This window comes from Lacerta agilis, chromosome 11, assembly GCF_009819535.1.
Source record: "Lacerta agilis isolate rLacAgi1 chromosome 11, rLacAgi1.pri, whole genome shotgun sequence".
Classification (NCBI taxonomy): Eukaryota; Metazoa; Chordata; class Lepidosauria; order Squamata; family Lacertidae; genus Lacerta; species Lacerta agilis.
Genome location: NC_046322.1, coordinates 42,541,184 through 42,568,514, shown reverse-complemented (window position 1 = coordinate 42,568,514; position 27,331 = coordinate 42,541,184). Strand labels below are relative to the sequence as shown.

Genomic DNA, 27,331 nt, shown 5'->3' with positions numbered 1-27,331 from the left:
TCTTGTAACTTGGAAGCCAATGGTTCGAGTCTTACCCTCCAGAGCAGGAGAAAACAAGCTTGTTCCCTCTTCCATGTGGCAGCCCTTCAGATATTTGAAAATGGCTCTCATATCTCCTCTCAGTTTTCTCATTTCCAGGCTAAACATACCCAGCTCCATCAACCGCTCCTCATAAGGCCGTGCTCTCCCAAGCCCACATTCCCAACATGTTCACATTCCTGTCTCAGCGATGTCTATACTGGCTTGGCCATGTGCATAGAATGGAAGGTGACAGGATCCCCGAAGGTGGCAGGATCCTTAAGGACATGCTCTGCATGGAGCTGGCTTCAGGCACTAGGCCTGTAGGCGGAGCAACTCTGTGTTACAAAGCTGTCTGTCTGTAAACGTGACATGAAGGCTGGCAACATCAATCCCGCTGTATAGGAATCCCTTGAAGGTGATCGCAGTGCCTGGAGACAGACAGTCAGGTTGTGTGTCCATAGCAGTGACCAGAGGAGAAATGACTGCTCGGAGGAGCACAGAGAGAAGAAACACGAGGGTGTACCTGTAGCAGCAAAACTGGACATATTCATTTGCCCCATCTGCAATAAAACATGTCTCTCCCATATTGGTCTCTACAGCCACAGCAGGCATTGCAACTCTGGAACAGTTTGACTTTACCTGCAAAGGCACACTCTTATATTGTTTCCTGAGGCAGGTGGATGCCAACAAGTACAGATTCAATTCAATCGTGAATTAGATGGTTAAGTACAAAGGTACAGATACCTTTTAAAAATAGCAATGTTTACAAATAGGGATATCGTATCACTCCTTTCCTTCTACCATAATCCTACAATAATTATTTAAGTGAAGCCTTTCCTGCGGTCCTTGAAATATTGAAGGAGCCGAGTATGTTTCACCTGGAAAAGAGGAGAGTGAGAGATGATAGCCATCTTCAAATATTTCAAGGTCTGTCACATGGAAGAGGGGACAAGCTCGTTTTCTCCTGCTCTGGAGGGTAGGAGCTGAACCAATGACTTCAAGTTATAAGAAAGGAGATTCTGACAAAACATCAGGAAGAACTTTGCGACAGTAAGAGCAGTTCGACAGTAGAACAGACTCCCTCAGGATGCTGTGGACTCTCTTTCTTGGGAGGTTTTTAAGCACAGGTTGGATGTCTTGCAGGCTTTAGTTGAGATCCTTACATTGCAGGGAGTTGGACTCGATGACCCTCAGGATCCCTTGCAACTCTATGATTCCATGATTCATGCATTCGGATGCTGAGAATAATAATCACACAAGCATACTAGTTCCTCCCTCTCGCCACTGTTCTCATTGCCTGCCCTGTACAAGTTGGAGGGTGACTGTGTTAAGTGGGGAAGCCTTCTCTACGTGTAGAGGCTTCCTGCATGCTTTATAACGCACTTGACCTCTAACTTGTGGAAGTCAATGAAAGCAGTGGGTGGGTGGAGCTAGCATGCCCATCCTTTTTGGGCCATCCTCATGTTACATGATTATTAGACACGGCAACAGAATGCCTAAAGAGGGCCATTGTTTGTGGGGAAATCGTTTCAACTGATTAGGGTCCAGAAGACAAACACAACACACACACACCCAAGTTTCAATTGTTGTTTAAATTATTATTTTAAAACCATTCTCAAGACAGCGGATTTCCAAGCTACAATCTCACCCACTCTAATAATAATTCTAGGCTACTAGCTGACATACGGATACACCATATATCTCCCTGTGCACATGCCGTTATTTCCAAAGAGGCCAAAGATTTAGTTTCTTACAATCATCTCTCTCAAAAACAGGAGAAACTTCAGTGCCCTAGCGTGAGCTACAGAGATAAATAAAACATAGTTCAATTGTTCCTCCTCTGCTGTCTGTGCTCTGGTGCACTTTCCGAGAACACTCCTTTCCTTTGCAAGAAAAAGCGGGGAAGATGCAAGTGAAATTGCTAGACTGCTTTTTCTGCAGCAGAAAAAAAACCCCAGCAGGATTAAAAAGGAGACTTCGCTGTCACATAGTACAGATGAGAACGAAGCAATATCTCTGCTTTTTCCAAAGCACAGCCAGAAATTATTCTGAACTCTTATGAATGAATGAAAACACTTCTCACTGAATTCGTGACACAGCAGCACATCTAATCCCCCTTGATATATAGAACAAAAAATAAAAAGGCAATTCAAACATGGATCTGTTCAAGCAGGCATTTGCTGGCCCAAGACATTTTGGCACTGAGGCTAACCACAAAATGGTACCCCGCCAGGGAAGAAAGGGCAAGTAAAGATATTCACATCAGGAACGGGGGGGGGGGGGAGAGAGACCAGCAGTGCCTCCTATTCCCCAAGAGGCCAGTCTAGAGGTCACTGTGGGGGCTGCCCAGGAGGTGGCAGATCTGGCCTCCAAGGAGCATGCCTTAGCCATTGCTGCCACTGTGGCAGCGGGTGATGCATTCCTTGGAGGCCAGATCTGCTGCCCCTGTGGATCCTGCTGCCTGAGGCAGTTGCCCCACCTTGCCTCATGCATGGGCTGGCCTTGCCTTCAAGGAACATAGCAAGCTTATCGTTTCTAATTAAACTTGGGGGTGGGGAATCAACTGCTACTGTCTTACACTGGGCACATGGAGTCTTTTTCAGATGAATGGTCACATTGTTTTCCAGTAAACCTTTCCAGGGTGGAATATGGTATTGGTGAGTGGGGCCGGATGCAAAAGTAGGAAGAGTAATGAATGTAGGTTGTAAAAGTACCTGGATTGTGCAGAGGCTAGTTTCTCTCTAACTTCTGCCCAGGCAAGCAAGAGCTGTCAGAATTCCAGGACACATTCTAGACAGGCACCCAAGGAAAGTGTGACTCAAGAAAAGTGTGCCAGTGCATGGTGTGTACCCTCCAACATTTCTCTGATGAAAATAGGGACGTCTTATTCAACAACAACAACAATTTTATTTATACCCTGTCTATCTGAGTGAGTTGCCCTAACCATGCTAGAAAAGCTTCCAACAAATATAAAAACACAGGAACACATTAAACGTTAAAAAGTCCCTATATAGGACTGCCTTCAGATGGCTTATCTCCTTGGCTTGGGGGGGGGTCGCATAACCCCATACCCTCCAACATTTCTCCAATGAAAACAAGTGGGAAAGCGGGACATTTCAGGATCAAATCAGAAACAGAGATGGCTTCTGTAAATCTGGGACTGTCCCTGCAAAACAGGGATGTTTGGGGGATCTGCATGGTGTGGCTTGGGGAGAGTTCATACTTTAGGATGTACCTATATGAGGGTTCCAATTATTTAAAACAAAATGCTGTTTCCTTTTAAAACTACATTCCATTTTAATATGTAATAACCACAGATAATTATACTAAAATGAAATAACAGAATTTTACTTCTGTGAATTATGAAACATGATTAAGAAACAATATTTGCGTAACAGGTTCCTGCCTATGTTCCAGAAATGTACAGGTTTTTTTGTTTAGGGTGTTTGCATTCTGTGTGGAGTAACAGAATCTTGAATCCAGCTGAAGCAAAAAGAGAATGCTAGCAGCCATCGGAAGGACGAAGTTTTATATCTCTGAGTTAGCAGCTGAGAAAGTTTATGCAGAATGTTGACATCTGAGAAGGGAGCTTGTGCCTTATTCAATTTAATAAGAGGTACTGTGGAGCTACACTATAATTTATGGAAATCAAGAAGCTAGAATGGAATAAGGGTTGTTCTAAGAGACTGTAATGTTCTAAAGTAAGTTAAAACCATTATAAACAAGACATCCATTGCAACTTTACCATGCAGGCTGATTGCAAATTAAGTTGCAGGATAGATCTCAGAAGCCAGGCCATTTCTACCATGGTCTGTACACTATTTAACCAATCTCTCTGTTGCGAGGTATAGGTACGCTTTTATAAAAGCCAGATTTAATGCTTTTCCATCAAATGTTTTGGGTAATAGACTTTCCAATGGCCAAATCTCCCTCCTTTGCACTGTAACAGCGGTTCCATAGAATCCTTACAACATATATTCTTTTGCTGTCCAATTCATTCAGCAGCTCGGTCAAATTTTTTGTTTCCACTTTTGAAGAAAACCCATGATGGAACCCAGGATGCTAAATTAATTTACTTATTAAATGACAAGGAACCGAATAGATCCTATACGGTCGCTAGGTTTTTGATTAATGTGCTATCTACAAAGAAGAGAAATGGTTCTCCGCTCATTTATGGCAATGTAGAAAATAACTAACATGAGTTTGGCCAAACTGCGAGAGGCAGTGAAGGATAGGCGTGCCTGGCGTGCTCTGGTCCATGGGGTCACGAAGAGTCGGACACGACTGAACGACTGAACAACAACAACAAGAAAATAACTAACGTAAAACTAGTTCAGTTGGACTACTCTGATTTTGGTTTGATTTAGATGGAAGGGTGTAAACGGGTTATTTTAAAATTGGTTTTTGTACCGTATTGTTTAAATTTGTTAAATTGTTTTATTTTGCATGTATTATGATGAATGTGTTTTTTTGCTATGTGGTCTGCTTAGTGACAATCTGTATTAAAAACCCACACATTTGTTGCATAGTTATTGTATGAGAAATCAAAATCCTGGTATTTGTTTCCCCGGCTGATAAGAAAAATCATTTTCTTTTTCTTTTCTTTTTTGGTCTCTGAATATATCATCTCATACATTTTGCTTTGAAATTTCGTTCAGTTTCTATACTTGATCCACCAAACCTTAGCCTGGGCTTGAGTTGCATCTGTACCAGCTGTATTTCCCAGAATACACTCCAGAGCAACTAATGCAATTCACACCACATCCTGGCATCAGTTGCTGCTTAAAGCTCCAATGACACTAGGAATACCTCAGATACGTACTTTTTTTCATTTGGAGCGTTCCACATCATGGAAAGCATTGTCTATCATAGGGCAAAGAACAGAAAACTCAAGTGAGCTTTCCTCTCCCACAAAGAACATGACACATGTGGACACACCAGGGTATAAGAACCAGTGAACTGGCCCAATATATAGGTGGTCTGATACTGTAGAATAATTGTATGATGTCTGAACACGGCCAGCGGCAGATATGCAGAAGGGGCTGTTGACTACCCACTTCTGCGTGCACAGCGACTTGGACTCTGCAATGTCCAATGTGCTGCAATGGCAAGTCTTGCCCTCCCTTTCACATTTACAAAAGAGCTTGGCAGGAAATCCCAACGTGCTTATCTGTCCTCACGCCCTGGCCGAGTCAATGCTTTCAGCACTGCACCCTAATCAATAAAATTAATAAAGTATTTTTTAATCAACTAAAAAGGTGCCCTTGATTTTCAGGCAGCCCATTTAAAATACTCTTTCTTATAAAAGAATGTATAAAAACTGAAGACGGCACACACTTAGAATGATATTCGTCTTTCACTTGCTCCCACGGGAGGAATTGCTTCTTCTAAGACGGTTTATGCAACACATACAGATATAACATTAAAAAAACCAAAGTAACCATATGGTTTTCTTCAGAGCTAACACAGTCACTTAAGATTTCCTTAGTCAGGTGACTGTTCTTTGTACTGCTGCTTTATTTTATTTTTTAAAAAAATTACCATTTAAATTCTGCTGGTTTTTGTTCTGGTTTTTTTTTTTTTTACTGTGGTTTTATATTTTAACTTGTTTTTTCTCAGTTCTGTAACCTAACATGTTTTGAAGGAAGAAGGTTCAAGTTAGCTATAGCATGAATATGTTAACATTCACTATCTTGGGAACTTGGTACAGATAAGATCAGGGGTCAACAAACGTTTTCAGCAGGGGGCCAGTCCACTGTCCCTCAGACCCTGTGGGGGACAGGACTATATTTTTTTTGGGGGGGGGGGAATTGAACGAATTCCTATGCCCTACAAATAATCCAGAGATGCATTTTAAATAAAAGCACACATTCTACTCATGTAAAAACACCAGACAGGCCCCACAAATAACCCAGAGATGCATTTTAAATAAAAGGACACATTCTACTCATGTAAAAATATGCTAATTCCCAGACCGTCTGCGGGCCGGAATTAGAAGGCAATTGGGCCAGATCCGGCCCCCAGGCCTTAGTTTGCCTACCCATGGATAAGATACACCCGCCCACACCCAGATATTACTGGACTCTAGCTCACATCACTCCAGCCAGCATTCCTAATGGTCAAGGATTTTGTCAGTGAGCTGTGGCTGTGTTTAGGCCCTGGGTGATAGCCAGGAGGCTGCGAGGGAATGTGCATAAGAAAGAGAAGAGGCTGATACTAGCGATTTTGTATTAATGTTTTTTAATTAATTTATTTTTTAAAATTAATCAAAACATCACATAGTAAAAAAGCAGAGACATATTTATAAGGTATAATGTATGGTGAGATCCCAAAGGAAAAAGAAAATAGTTTTTTGTATGCAACAACTGCTGCTAGAACTCTCATAGCACAATATTGGAAAGGAGACCATGTACCAACAAAAGGGGAGTGGCAAAGTAAAATGCTAGAATATCTGGAACTCGCAAAGCTGACTGATTTTATAAGACATAAGCCAAAAGATATAATACAAAAACAATGGAAACACCTTAATGACTATTTGGGTAGACAAGAAGTGAATGAGAGGTATTGGTTGTGTTTATAATAACGTCGTGAATGATATAGATAAGTTCGGAGATGAATTGGAAAAATGTACATAATGGCGATAACATGAAAATGACAGATGAAAAATGCAGAAATTAGAAATATGAAACGTTGTAATAGCAGTGGAAGTCATATCTTGAAAGATCAACTATTTCTATAATCAGAAGTTCTCTGTAGAAAACTTCTACTTACCTACTTTCTCCTTCTTCCCGTTCTGTGGTTTTTTTCCTCTGTCCCCCTCTCCTTCCTTTTTCCTCCTTTCAACCTTTTGTCTTTCCTTTCTCTTTTATTTTATTTTTTGTGATATAATTTGAATTCATAATATGTAATATTAATTATGTAATATGTAATTTATGTGCTACATGTATTTTTAATATGTAATAAAGTTTGTTTAAAAAAAGATTTTGTATTAATGTGACATTTTATATGTAACTCTGCATTTCAGCAACATTTGTTGTTTCTGCTTTAGTTTTCTACACACAGCTTAGAGATTTGTAATTATTACATATATAGATATATATGTGCACATTTGTACCAAAAAGGCCCCCAGAGTGGTTTACATACACTCAAGTAAAACAAGCCATATATGCTGAACACTATAGAAATAGTCTCAATCATTAATAATGGTAATAATAATATTATTAGGAGGAGACCAGCAATACAGGGAGGGCACCAAGTTTCCATCTCTTATTAAGACAGGGAAACAGATCCATTCTCCTGTGCATGTAAATGCTTTTAAAGAGACAGACAGGCAGACAGACAACCAAAGCTAAAATTCCTCTTCCAACTAATGTGGCATTTCATTCCCAATTGCTATGCAAATTTACATCAAATTTTACTCTGGAAGTAAACATCCTTCTAAATTCTACACTAAGGTAAAAACTGATGTAAACATGACTACATCCGCTCCTGCATTCCTAATCAGGTAGTGACAGTAAGCAGTCAGTATATTTCCTGCTTCAATCTGGCTTTATAAATCAGCGCTAATTTCCGTAATATGTAAAAAGTGTTTGAATTATAGAAGCTTCATGCCAGCATTTTCTCATTGTCTGTTGTTTTGTTTTGTTACTGTAAATCCTTCCACATCAAGAGTATCTTAATGAATGTGTAATCTAGGATCTCTGAACGCTCTGAACCATTCAGAATTGTTTCTAGCAATTAAACAAAGTTCTTTTACAATGCATTGCGTATTCTCTCTCCTCAGTGATGGGATGTCACTCCACTAGAGCACCTATTGATGTTCACACAAGGAGGGCTTCACACAATTAAGGGGCGATTAGGTCACATTGCTGGTCCCAGCCAAAGAGCAAGCAAGTTAAGCACTGAAGACTGCAGCATGGAAATCTATGCATGCAGACCTCTGTGTGGGTAGGTTTCCACATGTGTTGGAATCATAGAATTGCAGAGTTGGAAGGGATTGTGAGGGTCATCTAGTCCGACCCCAAGCAATGCAGAAATCTCAACGAAAGCATCCATGTCAGATGACCATCCAACCTCCAAGGAAGGAGAGTCCACCACCTTCTGAGGAGTCTGCTCTACTGTCAAACGACTCTTATTGACACTTTAGTTGCAATCTCCTTTCTTGTAACTTGAATCCATTGGTTCAGGTCCTACCCTCTGGAGCAGGAGAAAACAAGCTTCCTCCATCTTCCATGTCACAGCCCTTTAGATATTTGAAGATGGCTATCATATCTCCACTAAGTCTCCTCTTTTCCAGGCTAAACATACCCAGCTCCTTCAACCGTTCCTCATAAGGCTTGGCTTCCAGACCCTTGATCACGTTGGTCGCTCTCCTCTGCACACATTCCAGCTTCTCAATAGCCTTCTGAAATTGTGGTGCCCAGAACTGAACACAGTATTCCAGGTGTGGTCTGATCAAAGAAGAACAGAGTGGTACTATTACTTCCTCTGATCAGAACACTATACTTCTGTTGATACAGCATGGAACAGCATTAGCTGTCTTTTGTTGCTGCATCACACTGTTGACTCATGTCGAGCTTGAAACCTATAACCAGAAACTAGTCTGATCAGGGGTCCAGGATGTGTGGAAGCCTTTGAATGTAGAGGTCTACATGTGTAGGCTGCGTTGCTGCAGACATCTGAGCTTAATATAAAGATGTTGGGGTCAGGGCTAGAAGAAAGTTCCATTTTACCTTGAGCCTATGTAATTTCTTCTGCATGTGCTGAACTTACATTACAGACTCCTTTGGCTATAAAGACTGATACAGGAGAGACACGTTTTGTTGCAGCTGGGGCAGATGAAGGTATCCGGTCATGCTGATGCAGGTGTACTGTGGTGTACCATATTCACACACTTGGAGAACTTATGCTGAACATGACTTAGGTGGGGCATGGTCAGCGGGTGGTGGTTAATATTGCACCTCTCAAAAAACAAACAAACACTGAGCTGCTGGTAGAACAATCTGCTCACTTTGTAAAAGTGTGTGTTTCTATGTAGATTGCAACTGTTGTCCACTATAAAGGCAGCCCCCAGTAAGTGGCAAAGGAGGACGCCACATTTTATGAAGCGGCCATTTTGAATCCCCCTAAATTCAAAAAGCAGATTAGAACAAGGCTTTCTGGAGGTACCAAAATGGCAACTGGGGCATTCCATGAAAAGTGGTCCTGTGGTCTAAAATATTAAAATTAAAGATAAAATTCCCCCAAAAATATTTTATGTAGTTGAAAGTGTATATTTTGTTAAAATGACAATATAATTTGATATAAAGAAAATTGGGGGAGTGAAAATTGGAAATAACTGTACAAGTTCAGAAAGTCACTTTCTAAAATGAAATCTTAATGATGAGTTCATGTTTTTTTAAAAATGCAATAAACATAATAAATAATAAAATATTAACATATATCATAACAAGTATATCTGTTCTGCCAAAAAATATTTGGCAGAAAAGTATTTTTGATTTTGATTAAATTTTGTCCATGTTAAAGTGACTGGTTCTGGCTTCCAGTGTCACACACGTCACAATAAGTTAATATTTTTTATCTAATAATGTAGCCATGAACTTCACCATGCTGAAATTTTTTTTTATAAGCTTACTAAACTTAAAAACACTAAAAAAAAGTTTGGATTTTTTTTTTGAAAAAAATATTAAAAAATATTGGGCTTTTTAAATTTAGTCACACACGTCACTATTTGTGACGTGTGTGACTGTGACGTGTGTGACAGGAGCATTTTTTTAAATTAAAAATGCAAATACATGTAAATAATAAAATATTAGCATAGATCATAACAAGTACATCTGTTATGGCAAACAAATATTTGACAGAAAAATTTATTAGATTATGATTAAGCTTTGAAGTATTTTGCTCCATAATTTGGCATCAAAGGGCTGTGACTGTGCCATCTTCAAAACATCACAAAAAAATTATGCTCCATCAATATTCATTTGCTGACCAAATATTTTTTTCTATTGAGTAACAATTCACAAATTTGAAGTTGCATTTGCAAGTCAAGGTAAGAGTAGTATGCTTAAAAATAAATAAATAATGTTAAATGTGGAAGGCCTCCTTCCACCTGCCTTGCCCCACCCCCTGGCCCTGGGACTCTTCATAAGGGAGCTGTTCCTGAAAGAAGAACTGTGAGGGGAGATGTGGCTTGGATTTCAGATGAACAAAGAGCTAGAGAAAATTGTCCAAAATTAATTCACTTTGCCAGAGAACTGAATATATTTGAAAGTAAAGTGAATGTGTTCGAATGAACCAATGCAATGCTATTTTTGGTTCAGTAACTGTCAATAAAATAAGGCTGTTCTACAAGTTGTGCAGGGACCCAGGTGGTGCTGTGGGTTAAACCACAGAGTCTGGGGCTTGCTGATCAGAAGGTTGGTGGTTCGAATCCCTGCCACGGGGTGAGCTCCCGTTGCTCTGTCCCAGCTCCTGCCCACCTAGCAGTTCGAAAGCACGTCAAAGTGCAAGTAGATAAATAGGGACCACTCCAGCAGGAAGGTAAACAGTGTTTACATGCACTGCTCTGGTTCGCCAGAAGCGGCTTTGTCATGCTGGCCACATGACCCGGAAGCTGTCTGCTGACAAACGCCAGCTCCCTCGGCCTATAGAGCGAGATGAGCGCCGCAACCCCAGAGTCAGACACGACTGGACCTGATGGTCAGGAGTACCTTTACCTTTACAAGTTGTGCAAACATTAAAGATGATTGCTTTTTGTCCAATTCCACTTTTATGTTAATGTTTATTAATTTGTTAACCTCAATCTGTAAAAAGATAACAATTATCCACACAAATGATATTTTTAAGGGTTTCATTAGGAAAAAAATTCATATGCGGTCACACACGTCACGTTAAATGTCACACACGTCACAGTACTATTTGTTGTTTTTTAGCCTTAGTATTGCTACTTCATATTCCTAAAAGCCCTCTTTTGGATTTACACATATATGGCTTAATTCTAATAATTTTTATTTCCATGAATGTTACAAGAACTCACAGAAATATTCAAAGAACTTGAGAAGAGAGGGAAAAACATTTGCAAAATGGTCACACACGTCACGCAAAATTAAAAATTTGTATCTCTATTCAGGCAACATAAAAAATATTCCAAATCAAATTAATTATATCTTAAGACATAAATGACAGATGTCAATTAATTGCTTTTGAACCAGCTGTTGTTTTAGGGTCAAAATAATTACAAAAGTACTGAAAACGTTGTCTGAATGTCACACACGTCACGGTGGAATGCCCCAACTGCTACTATTCTCTTCCAACCAAGGAATTTTAAATTGCCTCCCAAAAACTTGCTGAAACAATACAGCCCATTCAAAGGTGCATGAAACAGGGGTCAATTTGGTCCAGTCATAATGTCTGCTGACATGTGAATATGAAGAAGGCAAGTTCCTCAGTACCTCAACCTTAAAGTCACATTTATGTTTCCCATCAACAGAGAATAATATATTTATTTTGAGGATACATGACCTAAAGAATGCACATTAAAAGTATCAAATATTGCAAAAATTGATCAAAGACAGGCGCAGAACACTATTTTTATTGCAATTTGGGCACGGATCTTAATTAGGGACATATTCATTTTAAAACCATTATTTTCACACACCAAGCAGAGACACAGAACATCCATTTATTGGAGGAAGATTGCTTCTGCCATCTTGCAAAACATGTATAGCCTGTTAATGCATTTTGCCAGATTGTCAATTAGTACTCAGGTTTTTTGTTTTTGTTTTTGTTTTTTTAAAAAAAAACACTTTAAGAAAATAGAAACATTTATTTTTACTCCAGTCTGCTGTTTCATGAAGCATTTTTCCATTCTAACCATCTTCTGCAATGATTTCCCTCCTTTCTCTTTATTGGAATGAGGAAACATTTTCTTTCCTTTTTTGCTTTTAACAGTTCAGACTGCTAAAACCAGTTAGAGAAGTGTTGCTGAATATTTGCTAGACGAAGAACACTGTTTACAAACAAGTAATCTGAAAATGTGCCAGACTGTATCAAACGGTTGATTTGATGGTGACAATTAATGCATTTGTTTCCACTATTGATAAGAAACCCCTAATTCATGGTATTTAGAAGTGCAAGCTCTAGTATGGAATGAATCTGAAATACTGTAGGGCTCCCAGAGACGACTTTTTATGCTCAGAGTCTTTCCCATTCACTTCACTGCACAGGAATGCCCCATGCATGCCAACAGAAGAATCCACTGAGGAGAACATTTACTTCCTGTTGACATATAAAAATGGCATCTGGGGCCAGGTCTGGTGTCAACGTTCAGCACAGTCAAACGGCTGCTGGCTCTCTGTATCTTAGCAGAACCTGGCAGCACTGATGCTTCCCTTGTGCCAGCTGCAAGAGACAGATTTCCCACAATGCACTGGAGCTATGCTACATTAGGCACTGCAGAAAATGTAAAATGACAGCATGTAGCTACCCACCACAGCCACCAGCTAAGCCCATGGTCAGGGAACCCATTGACATAGGAAGTAGAGGAGGAAGATGACAACAACGACATTTAGCCAACAGAACCCTCACACCCAGAGCCTGCCATTGTTAATTCTTCTTTTTAACAGGTCGAGAGGTTGGTACACTTGTATCAGGCCCATCTCTTATTCACCAGGAAAAAACATCTAGCACAAGTCAATTCAATAGCAATATCTACATCTGCAGTGCAGTACTGGATCTACATATTGCCATGGGGTGGGGGAAGTCTGCACTGCCACCCGCTTCTCCTGCAGACTTCTCTCAGTGCCAGTTGTGCTGGCAGGGGGTGAGGGAGAACACATGTGCCCTATCTATGCAGGCTTCCTTCTTGCGACAAGAGACATGAAGGGAAGAAAGTCCTTTCTCTGCTTCACGTCCTACACAGGCTTTCTTCGTGCAGATCTGGGATGGTGACAAAGGGGAGAAAGAGTTTATTTCCTTTATGTCCATCACCAGCACCACTGACAGAAGGAAGCAGGCAGGTGTCCTGTCCACCCGCTACTGCAGCTTCTCATCTTCCATGCCACTCAACCATCTGAACATCCTGGAATTACAGAAGCCATCCCAGCTTCTGATTAGATCCCAGAATTGTCCAATGCTCTGGCATGAGTTAGCTGGCTTGCGCCAGAGCACTGGACCAAAAGGTGCTCATTTTTTGGTCTCATGCTCTGGTGTGAGTCAGTTGGCTCCTGAGTGAGCTCGGGACCAAAAAACAAACAAACAAAAACCAAGCACCCCGATTTGGATCAGTCAGATGTTGGAGGGTATGACGGCGAGCGAGAAGGTGGGACTTTCTACAGGAGCCCACCTCTTCTGATAACAGAAGTTCCACTTATTAGAAGAGGTGGGCAGTTGCAATGCAGCATAAACATGTTCATTTTCCTTTCACAGGGACTGGATGGAATGTAAAACCAGTTCCTGAGCCCAATGAAATATAGTGTTTGTCTTAGGAATAAAACAGAAATGAAGGAGTTGAACTACCTTAGTATGAAAGCAGACAAATACAGCCACCCACTTAGCTGACATTAATGCTACCAGGATTATCACCTTGAGAGTAAGAATTTCAAGGGATGCTTGCCTTTGGTTTTGAAACACTGGCAAAGTAAATTCCTTAACACAAAGTTGGGAAGCCAGATGGTAATTTTCTTATGTGTGGGTGTGATGACATATCCGTACTGGTTTGTATATGCAGAGTACTGAAAAATAAAGTGGCTCTCCCCCCCCCCCCCGAGAGTGTCGGGCTTGAAATCTGCAGAAAACAAAAGACTAAAGTTCTCATATAAAGAAAAGGTCCTGGTGCCAGTGAGAGAATATCTGGAAAGATGGTTGTACTGGAAAGAATCTCAGTCAGGGAAATGTTTTTAAGGTACAGTATTTATCATTCCCAAAGTTTGCCAGAACAGTTAGCCAAGAAGATAGGGAACATCTCACCCTACCAGTTCTGCTAAGGTTTGTTATCTCTCTGGAAAGAGATACACCTAATGTCTTGAATATGAAGGAGATTTTGGCCAGAGTAAATAAAACTCTTGGTTCAATTCACCAGGTAGCTGTGGTGCTGGTAAGAGTGCAAGGTGTCCAAGTCCAGGAGACCCTGAAGTTTAAGTAGAAAATGATAGAGACACTTGTTTAAATAAGGATGAACATGAATTTCTTCTCTCAGGTGAGCTAGTACCAGGGCAACCTCAAACTCCTTCAGACTGCCACTGCTGGTAGTCTACTGTCACTTTGTGGCGGGGAGTACTGCTTGGGAAACGCAGGGACATAAAGTGTCTAGATAAATTCTGTCTTTCTGTTCAGAGGAGAAGAAGATATTGACCCCCTTTTCCCTCTAGATAGAATTTTTTTTTCCATTCCAAGAGGGCAGAATCATCAAACTAACTGACCTCGCGACTCTGTAAGGAGAAGAAGAGGTCTGTTTCCCCCAACCCCACCCCCCCACCCCGTTTCCCTCAAGCATCTTTAAATAAATTATTCCCTGCTTTATCTTTCCACTCCCTCAAAACATTTCCATTTTTTGATAGAATGGCCACATTTTCCCATCTTTAATTCAGCATAACTTTTGGATGTAGAAACCATTATCTGTCTGCTGCAATCATATACTGTTGCTAATAAAATGGAAAAAACGTTTAAATCGCAATCTTAAAAGCCAATTAAATATCTCAGCGGGAGAATTTTGTTTCATCTTCCTGATCAGTACACACAACCCATTGCACTTTTGAAATAAGCTGCTAGTCTTAGTTCAGTCTGGTGCACTTTGGTGTTGGGGGTGTCAGATTAGGACCAGGGAGGTTCAGTCAAGGTAGACCTTCACTCAGCAATGAAGTTTGTGATGTGACCTTGGCTCGCTCTCTCTCTCTCTCTCCTCAAACTAACTCACAGGGTTGTTGTGAAAATGAAAGGGAGGTGGAAACCCATGAGTTCATTAAAGGAATAGCAGTGTAAAAATGGAACTTTTGTTGTTGTTCAGTCGTTCAGTCGTGTCCGACTCTTCGTGACCCCATGGACCAGAGCACGCCAGGCACGCCTATCCTTCACTGCCTCTCGCAGTTTGGCCAAACTCATGTTAGTAGCTTCGAGAACACTGTCCAACCATCTCATCCTCTGTCGTCCCCTTCTCCTTGTGCCCTCCATCTTTCCCAACATCAGGGTCTTTTCTAGGGAGTCTTCTCTTCTCATGAGGTGGCCAAAGTACTGGAGCCTCAACTTCAGGATCTGTCCTTCTAGTGAGCACTCAGGGCTGATTTCTTTGAGAATGGATAGGTTTGATCTTCTTGCAGTCCATGGGACTCTCAAGAGTCTCCTCCAGCACCATAATTCAAAAGCATCAATTCTTCGGCGATCAGCCTTCTTGATGGTCCAGCTCTCACTTCCGTACATTACTACTGGGAAAACCATAGCTTTAACTATACGGACCTTTGTTGGCAAGGTGATGTCTTTGCTTTTTAAGATGCTGTCTAGGTTTGTCATTGCTTTTCTCCCAAGAAGCAGGCGTCTTCTAATTTCGTGACTGCTGTCACCATCTGCAGTGATCATGGAACCCAAGAAAGTGAAATCTCTCACTGCCTCCATTTCTTCCCCTTCTATTTGCCAGGAGGTGATGGGACCAGTGGCCATGATCTTAGTTTTTTTGATGTTGAGCTTCAGACCATATCTTGCGCTTTCCTCTTTCACCCTCATTAAAAGGTTCTTTAATTCCTCCTCACTTTCTGCCATCAAGGTAGTATCATCAGCATATCTGAGGTTGTTGATATTTTTTCCGGCAATCTTAATTCCGGTTTGGGATTCATCCAGTCCAGCCTTTCGCATGATGAATTCTGCATATAAGTTAAATAAGCAGGGAGACAATATACAGCCTTGTCGTACTAAGGAAATGCAAGAACACAGTCTTTTCCCGCATAAGGTTTGAAGCCTGAAGCAAAATGCAATTCATCTTACTATTCTCATGTTAAAGGTTCTAAATAAGCTTGTATTTAAACCTATTCTTCAGTTTGTTATTGCCCATGAATTAATACCCAGAAGCAATGCTTTTTATCTTTAAGAGCTGGCATTGAAGTCAATGCAGGAGGATGCAGCCTTCCCCTCCCTTCCCCTGCCACCGAAGAGCTATGAGTGAGGTGCAAGGTGGCAAAGGACAAAGATTATATTAGCCTCCACACAATCATGACACCAAGGTTTGCATTACCAGGCTTTCCATATGCATAGTCTTATTTGGATACAAAGTCTGTCAAGGGCTATGGCTAGGTGAACATCTGTTTGTGAGCCACTATCCGAGATTGTGAAAAGATTGTCAGGAGGTTGCAAGCACAGCCTCCTTCCATTATTCGTGGCTGCTCTCCATGCGTTTTTTTCCAGAGAGAACAGTTTGAGAGCTAGTGAGAAGCAATTAAGCAACACAGCCAAATTGTCATAATTGGCACTTTTCAGAAGCATGCATACTGTATATTTCATTTTGCTTTGGGTATAGTAATTGGTTCATCTCTCTAACCTTGCAATACTTCTATTATTTGAATTAGAATCACTTTGTAATTGTTTGCAATGACTGCTGAAATCAGCATCCAGTGTTTTGGGGCCGTAAAGTTATGTGGCTAAAATGAATGTACTTAGTACCATTATATCGGTCATCATGAATCCTGATCTGAGGTTCCAAACATTTTTATTTTTTGTGGCCAAACAAAAGCTGTCCAAAGCAACACTACCGGTCAGTGTAGGGTTTACATTTATTTCCATTCTCTCTGCTTCTTATTCAAGACTTCACATGCAAATGCAAATGTGTAAAATGGCACTACCCATGCCCAAGGGGGTTTCAAAAGACTTGAATAATCCAAAGTTTTGCAGGAGTAAAAAAAAGAAAAGGGGGGGCGGAGGAAGTCCTTAAGAGAAAAGAAACTGATCCAACACAGTCCAATGAGAGCTCAATAGCCATAGAACGCTGTCTGACTTAAGAGGGGGAGAAATGTAAAAACTAGATCATAGAATCATAGAATCAGAGTTGGAAGAGACCACAAGGGCCATCCAGTCCAATCCCCTGCCAAGCAGGAAACACCATCAACTGGATGAAACTGGACATTGAGTGGGGCGAGGAAAGGGGCATTTCTCTTCCCAAGACTGTGGAATCCTATGGGTGCTCCCCTGGCAAGGGGTGCCAGGAGCAATCACCCTCCCCCTTTCTGCCACACCTGTTGCCCCCAGTGCCACACTTGAACCCTTAGATGGGAGTAGAGTAATGAAACGAAACTCTAACACGCGGCATGATAAAAGTCTGCAATTTTATCAGGACAAGTTATTTGTTGTTTACCGCTGTAAACAATCGTTTTCTCAAAATTTATCTTCCGTACCATGACAATAAATAAAAACAGTTAAAAGGGGGAGGGGGGCTAGCTGGGAGGGGGAATGAAACAGCTAAGAAAGGAGGATGAATGAAGAGGGGCATCGATATATAAAAAAGGTAGTAAAACTATCTCATGGTGTGGGTAAGTCATTTCCTGGTTCATACTGTAAATCTACTTTTTTAAATCCCTAGAGATGGAAGGAAGAGATGCCAAGAGAAATCAATGGAGAAATCCTAGTGGTTTTTTTTTTTTTTTACTATAGTTAAGATTGAACACAATCATGTTCGCTTCATCACCAGCAAAACCCCCCCCCCCATAAAAAAGGAGGGAAGAAAGCAATAATGTCCCAGTGAGGACTGAGCATGCTTAGTGCACACCCCCAAACTGCCCATAATCTCAAATTAAGCAGGATTATAATATATATATAGAAGCATCCTTTGTTTTAGACACTGTATATGTTACATTATCGTGTTACAGCCAAACGTTAAGGATGAGCTAGAAAAAGTTCTGACTCGTATTGCTGAGCCATTCTTGCTATCTATGCTCCAAGGGATGTGTTGCAAACTGTTCAGCACACCTGAATGTTTCATTGCTGGCCTGACCATTTATGTATGAATATGAATTATTTTATTACAAGGCCAACCTTTCCACGTAATTATTGCACTCTTGTCTAAACAGGGCAGTGGGGGGGGATTAAAAGACATTCATTGTATAAATCTCTTCGTAATAAGCATATGTGACAAACTAATTATGTCAGCAGGTCTGCAGTCACCAGTCTTGTTAGATAAGCAACTAGCTGAGAGACCAGGAAAGACAACCTCTGCAATCTGCTTTGAAGCAGATGTCATTGTTGGAAAGCAAAAATAATTCAGGGTTTGGGAGGCTGCCTTTTAGAACTGCCACACATCATGTGTCCATTGCTTCTGCGTGAGGAGATGAGGCAACGGAATTAATGCTACAGTTTTTAGCACCAAATAAACTATGGCACTACCAGAGTGTTTGGTTCTGTTAATATATTAGTGAGGCCAATGGAACTAATTTCCAGGAGACGGGGACAAGCCAAAACATTTTTATTTAGAGAACAATTTATCTGGGGTTGCTGTAGATGGGTGCCATAACTAATTTCATTTGGGTGCTTGGCTGAGTTGCTACTGAAGTCCAGGACAATCTGGAAACCCAGCTAAAAAAAAAAGTAAAAAACTATTCCGAAGCAGTGCAGGCAGGTTTCGGCTATCCCTATGGGTAGGAAAGAAAGTATTGCTTTTTGCAATATACAAAGATTCTTTAAACTATCTCAGTCTTTTTAAGTTATGAAAGTTAATGGGTTGCTATGGTCTTTCAAAAGTCTCTTATCAGCTGAAGTCTGAATATATGAAGTAGTCCACATTTGCAAAAGCGTGAAATGGGCTTTTTAGCCACATGACTCCCATTAACCTTATGTTCAGATGTTCAGCTAGCCTTTCACAATGCTTTGAAGCTTCCCTCTTATAACTCTTCCTTCTGCCTCATATCATGGAGCAAAACACGTTGCCTCTGAATGCAATAAAATGAGAGGGGTTTTGCCCAGGCAATCTAGATGCAAGACATACTCCTTCAGAAGCTAAAAAAAATTAGTTTTTGAAATAGTTGTAGTGTTACTTTATGATACTGATGTACGTTGTACTTGTTTTAATTAAGATATTTTTGTAACTTGCCCTGGGAGCATTTGGTGAAGTACGACTAACGAATGCATAAATAAATAAATTGATCTGGAACAAATGGCTTGGCCATAGTTTCCCCTGCTCCACCCCCAATTTCCTCCTAAGCATACTTGCATAAAAGCCAGGTAACAGGCAACAGTTACCCATGTACCTTCCAGCATGTGTGCAGCAACACCACTCATCAAACCACTTTGGGGCCATGAAAAAAAGGTAGCAGTTTTAGTTAGAGGTTCATACATTTTCTTCTTTTTTACAATGTGGCAGGAAGATGCCGGGGCACCCATGGAGAGCCTGGGAAGATGCAGGGCATTGAGAGAAGGAAAGAGTGGCATCTTCAACTATACCTTAAAATAAATAAGATTTGGAACAGCTTATGCAATGTTTTCAAAGTAATGCAATATGCCCAAGTTTCACAGCTCTGGGAATGGATGAATATTTTGCTGAGCTTGGGCTCAAAATTGCATTGTCAAGACATGGATGGCAGTCATCCAGACTGGGCTATGTATAGGCTCTACTTCCTAAGAAACACACACAAATAGAACCTCCCAAGATCTAGTAAGTCACTCACTCCAGAAAATTATCTGCTACCATAACTAGCTTTGATTATCCATCAAGAATGGCTTCAGGTGACTCTTCCGCTGTATACAGTAGTATATCCTTTATTACTGTATACAATCTCTGTTGATGACTATGGAGATGATGATATTCAACTTATTGCCCACAATTCACTAGCAGATCCCAAGGTGGGTCACAACAAGCTAAAATTCAACATCAAAAGCCAGCCAAAACAAATCGCAGTCATGGGAACAGAGTTATGCTCCAGATATTACTGCTTCCTTTTGCTCTAAATTATGAATGCTTGGCCATATGGTTCTAGAGCAGTGGTTTATGTCTTTCTAAATTTTTATGCTGATTTATTCCCAGAACGACATAACCATTGCTGTTTCCCAACAATACTGTAGAAAATGCCATGCTTTTCCTTAAACAGAATGTCCTTTATTGAGAACTCAACTGGATGTGATGGTGGAATCCATGTTTATTTAGTCATATATCATCCATGTTAATGCCTAAAAGAGGGTAAGGTGTGGGATCTACTTTTCACATCAAAAAAAAAGAATGCACATGTGCAGTGAGCTGACCTCCCCATACCAGGCATCATCATTCAAGCATTTTTCTCCCAAGCTCAAACCACAGCCAGTTACCCAATAGTTAGGTTGGGACAAAAAAGCCTGAAATTGATGGAGTAGAGAGGCAAGGTGAGGTAGGGTAAAGATTCAGTTATTATTACCTGTATTCTCTGTACCAAGTCAGATCATTGGTCCACCTACTGTACCTCATTATTAAGGAGTATGACAAGGCTGTATATTGTCTCCCTGCTTATTTAACTTACTGGTATATGCAAAATTCATCATGCGAAAGGCTGGACTGGATGAATCCCAAACTGGAATTAAGATTGCCGGAATAAATATCAACAACCTCATATATGCTGATGACACAACCTTGATGGCAAAAAGTGAGGAGGAATTAAAGAACCTTTTAATGAGGGTGAAAGAGGAGAGCGCAAAATATGGTCTGAAGCTCAACATCAAAAAAACTAAGATCATGGCCACTGGTCCCATCACCTCCTGGCAAATAGAAGGGGGGGGGGAAATGGAGGGAGTGAGAGATTTTACTTTCTTAGGTTCCATGATCACTGTTGATGGTGACAGCAGTCACAAAATTAAAAGACGCCTGCTTCTTGGGAGAAAAGCAATGACAAACCTAGACAGCATCTTAAAAAGCAGAGACAGCACCTTGCCGACAAAGGTCCATATAATTAAAGCTATGGTTTTCCCAGTAGTGATGTATGGAAGTGAGAGCTGGACCATAAAGAGGGCTGATCGCTGAAGAATTGATGCTTTTGAATTATGGTGCTGGAGGAGACTCTTGAGAGTCCCATGGACTGCAAGAAGATCAAACTTATCCATCCTTAAAGAAATCAGCCCTAAGTGCTCACTGGAAGGACAGATCCTGAAGCTGAGGCTCCAATACTTTGGCCACCTCATGAGAAGAGACCTTCTGCATGCAAAGCAGATGCTCGACCACTAAGCTATTGGCCTTCTGAAAAGTAGACAGTAATCTCACCCAGACCTGTTTTGGAATGGGACATGTCAAGAACAAACACAAGTGGCCCTAGGGATGGAAGAAAAAAATGGATTCAGTGTGCATTCAAAACCCAATCTGCAAATTTGCACTTTCCAAAACAATATCCAAACCATAACACAGCTATCTTTCAAAATTTGAACTTATCTGAATTTTGCAATGAAGTTCTCCAATCAATGTTTATAAAAACGCACGTATTGGGGGGAATGTGTGCATAAAAATGAAGGTATTAGTGAAAATAACATGGAAATGTATTATAAATGGGGGAAATTGTTACAAATATGTGTATGTTAGTCAAAAGTGGGTATAAAATGTGTATATTTGGAAAAATTGATGCCAAGATGACACTGAGTTTTCTTGAGGCTTATATTACAAAGGAGAAAATTGTAAATTGCGGCAAAATGTGGAGAACTAAATTTAACATTGGGAAAACAAAACAAAAAAGCCTTGAAGAAACTGAAATTGACAGATACTTCCACCCCTATTGATTCCATCATATCTGGTATAGCTGTGCCAGGCCAATGAATTGCTATCTTTAGATGCCTGCATAACTTCAGGCTGATGTAAAATTTTGGTTGAAAATACTAAGCCATGGCTGCTGTGCTTCCTTTTAGAGGACTCTTCTCCCTACAGCATCGAAGTGATACCAAGATGAGGAGCATGAAAATGTGGTAGACTATTGCCCGCAAAGACCCTGTATCAACACCACTGCTTTCAGGGTGTAGAAGGAAGAGAAGCAATTGCACCAACTATCAACTTCACTTGGATCCAGTGTTTCATTTCCATCCATTGTTCTGCTGTGCTGCAGATCATCTTGGGTGGATACACTGTGGCCACAACAACTGATTCCAGGAAACTGAGACAATACAGAGATCCTAAGTTATAAACAGGTGTGTGTGTGTGTGTGTTTTAAAAATGTGCATAAACATTTGCTGGAGCGAGTGTGTACCTGTCATGAGTTCAGTATTTTACAATATTGTTACTTGCTCACTTTTGAAGTTCTGCAGCTCAGTGACAGGTTCATTTGCAGAACATGATGAGCAAGTGTAAAACTCTTTGCAGTAATGAACGTTGCAAAACCCAAATGCCTTAAAGACTTGATGGAGAAACACTACTCACAAAAACAATACACAGCCAACCACATTAAAAAAATTGAACTTCTCAGGGCCTAGAACTGTTTTTTTTTTTTAAGAATTTAATTCAATGTGTATTTTAAGATCTGTACTATCAGTTTATTTCTTTTCCAGTTCAGAATCCAATACAGAGCTAAGTATGTTTAAATCCATTGATTTCAGTGGGATTGAGAACACTTAACTCTGTTTTTATTCAAGGGCAGAGCTTCACTAATGAGTTTCTATTTCTACTTTACTGTTGTTTTGTGTGCCAATGTCTTTGATGGTTACTGTATATTCCCCCCCCCACTACTTAGATATAAAATATTATTTTAAAAATGATTGTACCCATCCTTAATTATGAACACCTTTTTGAAGTGCAAACATTTAAACAGCAATACAAATTATGCTTTCAGCCATTTAACATTGACATTTCAGCATCTGGCATGAAAGATGGAACGACAATAAACTATTTGACCGCTCCCTGCATTGGTATGCTAATAAATCAAAGTGATGATGGGCAGTCCTTGATCACTGTTGTAATTAATTTTTTATGACTACTTTTACAACACTGAAGAAGAAATCTGTTCACGAGTAATATTTCAGTTTCAATGATTTCACAAAGGTTGGGCAGGTTATGGTTTCAACTCAGTATTTTCTCTGCATTCTCTTCCAATGATTTTAATGCAAAGTTTGTGCTTTGCCCTCCAACTCACTCTCCTTTAGTGTCATGTTGTTGCTTTACAGAACCTGTAATGTTGCAGGAAAGGACATGTGTGTTTTATGTACTGCAACACAAATAACATATTTGGTACTTTACGTAGCTAATATATTAATAATGGATAAGTAAGTAAGTAAGTAATGTATTTCTAGCCCATCTTTTTTGGCAAGGCAAGTTACAACAAATGGAAGCAATGTTAAGGGGTTGTATCCCTTGGCGCCATCTTGCTCTGGTCAATGCAGCGTCCACCCATTTCTCCCCTTTAGCCAACCCCTCCTCAAAATCTGCTCTAGAAGGTTGGGGAACCCCACCCCCTGAACAGATTTTGGGGTGGTGAAAGGAGAAAATAGAGAAATCCCATTGGATACAACCATAAAATTTAAAATATAAATTGGTAGTAAAAAAATAAATAACATTAAAAGAACACTAACAGATAAAACTGTTCTTAAACAATCAATCACAAAACCCCCAAATGGAAACTGGGTTTTTTTAAAAAAAGAAAATGCCTTTAGAGCAGGGGTCAGCAACCTTCGGCTCTCCAGATGTTTCGGACTACAATTCCCATCATCCCTGACCACTGGTCCTGTTAGCTAGGGATCATGGGAGTTGTAGGCCAAAACATCTGGAGAGCCGAAGGTTGCCTATGCCTGCTTTAGAGTTTTCCAAATGACCAACAGAGAGAGGTCCATATGAATTTCCCGGAGTACATGATGATGCTGGCTTCCTGACCTTCAAGGAAGAATCAATGGCACAGCCTCTGCATTACAGGTTCAATGGTGGAAGGATTTGGCATTAAGTGAACTTTTACTGATAAGTTGGGAATCAGCTTTTAACATATACATGATGGGACAAGTAGTTAAAAAAAAACACTTCCCCATGCAAAATTAGAAGGTGTTACACGGAGTCCTCTTGTTGGGAGGAAATAGTGTATTTCAGGGGTGCTCAAACATTTTTCAGAGGGCCAGATTTGATGAAGTGAACATGCGTGAGGGCCAACCCCAAGGTTGTGGTTTACCCCAAGGATGTGTTGAGGTTTACCCCAAGGTTGTTGAAGTTGTTGAGCTTTTTTTTTTTTTTGGATTTTACTTCGGACATGCCTGGTGTATGTGCACATTCTGAACAAGACCCATATGTTAAGTCAAAGATGTGCATGAACCAGCCACATGCGCATTGTAGCCATGGTAACAGGGTCATGACACTCCAATGACATTTTCAACACAACTTTACATTCTCCTTAACCTTTGGTAACTGAAATAAAAAGATTATTATCTCCTGTTTGAGCCTTAACAGTATTCAGCAATCACCCTTTGTGAGCCAAATCAATTAACAGCCAACTGGCCTGCTGACCAGCATCATTCCCACACGTATTCCTGTCTGACCTCTTCCTGTTATCCATTTCTCTTCCAGTATTGGAAGCCTTTTTTCAGCAGGGGAAAGAGAGGAACGAAATGGGCATGCTTCCCTATTTGCTTCTAGTAAAACATTAAGAAATATTTTGATTACAGGCAAGCCCAATGTTCTCTCCTGTAAAGGTTTCTTATTTAATTTTGCTACATTTTAAAACTTAGCTAATAAGTATCTTGAAGCCAAAGCAAATGACAGCAATTCAGCACAGCTTTTTTGTGTGTGTGTGAGGCTTACAGCTTTAGGGGAACATTTGCAACATGATGTGCAGGAAATTGGGCGTGCAGATCCAATTAATCCAAGGAAACAAGTATCGTGTTTTTTAAAAGTAGCATTTAAGAATATATATATATAGATAGATAGATAGATAGATAGATAGATAGATAGATAGATAGATATGAAATATTCATAATATTTACAATGAGAAATCCACCACACCCATTATGCAATTCCTCATGAGAACATGGGAGCTTAGTCTTCCCCTGTCAGGCTTCAAGGAATCCGTTCCCTCCCACAGTGGCAGCCAAGAAACAAATAAACAAGAAGAATTTCTTACCAAATTATTTATTCACTATGAACAGAGAGAGACAAAGGAAAGCAGTCTCCCCTAGATAATGGCATTGCTCTCTGAGTAAAGTCCCACCCCCTCTGTCTCTCCTATTCTACCTCATCCCTGCATTGGCTAAGTTGAGCTTTCTGCCTCTGAGCTTTCTGTTCTATCACCCTTAATGCCCGCCTGGTTCTGGGAGGGGGGGAGCAGGAATGCTTTCCAAGGACACAGAGTCTGTCAGTTGTCTCTCCCCTGGTGCTTCTTCTTCCTGCTGTTCCTCTCCCAATATTTCCCAGCTTCTCCCCTCTGCTGCCTCTGAACCTTCTGCAAACCGCTGTTCTAAATCTATACTGACCTCCTCTTCTTGGGAATGTTCAGGAGAAGGGGGTGGGCAGTGCCCACCATTCCTCCTCTGTTCAGCCCCTGGCACCCCTCCTCGCAAGAACTGTTTCAGTTATAATAAGCTACATTAATTATTTTTATTAAAAAGAATGCTGGAATTCATAGAATTACTGGGTGGATGTGAAGCAATAGTCCAAGCCCTCTCCCATTCCCAGCCAAGTTGCAAGGTAACAACATCTGGATATATGTACATCACCACTCTGACATTCAGCTTACATAATACTGTATAAAAACACATTTACAGTGCAATCCTATGAATGCTGTGTACAGGACTGCACTGTAAACAGTGCATTGTTGGCTTGTTCTCATAGTTCATTTCCCTGAAACAAACCACAAGTGATGGTTCACACATAACCACTGGGGCGATTTGAGTAGCATGAACCAGCAGACCTGCCTGGTTCCCAGTAAACCATGGTTTGTTTCCCTCATTAGTGTTACATTCAACCAAGGCCAGTGACATTAGGCCTATTAACTACATGGGGATCACGTTCACCAACATCTGTGAGGCCCCAGTTCTCCTGTATCCTTCCCCAGTTTTAAATGTGCATCATCACATTAATAACCATGTCACAACATAATTAAAATACCTGAAATATGAACTGGAACAATAATGACAAAAATAGATTAAGGCTGCAATCCTATGCACACTTGCCCAGGGAGAAAGCCCAACAGAAGACCATCAGTGGGACTGACTTCTGTGTAAACACACACATATTGCACTCTTAATAGTTCCCAGCCAGTTTCTTAAATGTTCTAGGTAAGCCAAAAATAAACCACAGGCAGATTCTGATGACTTAAATACCAGTTTAGGTGAAAGCAAAATAAATATCACTCTGCATCCTGTGATGCTATAGCAAAGTAATGATACAATTTAATAATCTCCTTAAAATGCTTCAAAGGCAAGGAGCTAACAATTATAGGGAACAGAAGTGACATAAAACACAAAACAACTAACATTCCTGGGGGGAGGAGCTGAATTAATAAAGGTCACATCCACACCATACATTTAAAACACATGGCTTCCCCCTGAAGAATCTTGGCACATCTTAATAAAATGGAGACTTACCTTTCGCAAGCTCTGACAGTCCATGCAGCAATTATCCACAAGGAGATACTAAAAACCAAGAGTACAGTTCCCGGACATATTGTCATCAAAGTCTTCATAACAAAACGCGTATTGAAGTTTATCTTATTTAGTGCTCCAATGCTTCTGGATGAGGCATCAGTGAAAAGTTTGCTATGCAAAAGCATAACTCTGGCAATAAGATATAGTCTTAAGAACATTGGTATGGATAAAATTATATCCACATCAGCTATTGTTGTAGATGGCGTATAGGAAAAGGCAAGCCGAGCTGTCCATGTGAATGTATAGTTGCCAGGGATAGGATGTATAGCACACACCAAGATTTCCAGGCAGATGAAGAAAATGCGCTCATAAGTCATGGCTATTCTCCAGTCATCTGCTCCATTGTCCACCATGAACAGCTGAAAGAGAATTGCAGAAGGCTAACTTTAGCAAAATATTTGAAGAGATGTATAAAGAACATCAGTCATATTCTGAAAAAATAATTCATTTGAAAACATTAAACTCATGATATTTTCTTCCTTATTTTTTACTTCAGGCATTATTCAGAATCTCTATCTCTCACACAGCTCTATCACTTCTAATGTTGAAATGAAATCCATATGTATGTTGTTGGGGTAATGAAGTTCCTTACGTTATTCACTCAAATGCTAATAACAGATACATTTAACTTAAGACACATTTACTTTACTTCTTTGTAAATAGCTGCCCTAATCATTAGTTCCTCACCACAAATGAACAGTGAATTAGGTGAACAATTAAAAACAGGTTAGTTATGAGGGAGATATTGGAGTGACTGGTTGGCTGTGTATTGGTAGATGTATGGGAG

The 27,331-nt window shown here is 40.4% G+C and overlaps 1 protein-coding gene across 2 annotated transcripts in view; it reads right to left on the bottom strand.

The window, feature by feature from the left end:
* Nucleotides 1-27,331, bottom strand: part of KCNN2 (potassium calcium-activated channel subfamily N member 2) — an 87,055-nt gene that overhangs the window by 36,020 nt on the left and 23,704 nt on the right. For both annotated transcript variants that reach the window (XM_033163703.1, XM_033163704.1), the window contains exon 4: nt 26,485-26,903. In XM_033163703.1, coding sequence (XP_033019594.1) covers nt 26,485-26,903 — 419 coding nt within the window. The remainder of the gene's footprint in view (nt 1-26,484; nt 26,904-27,331) is intronic.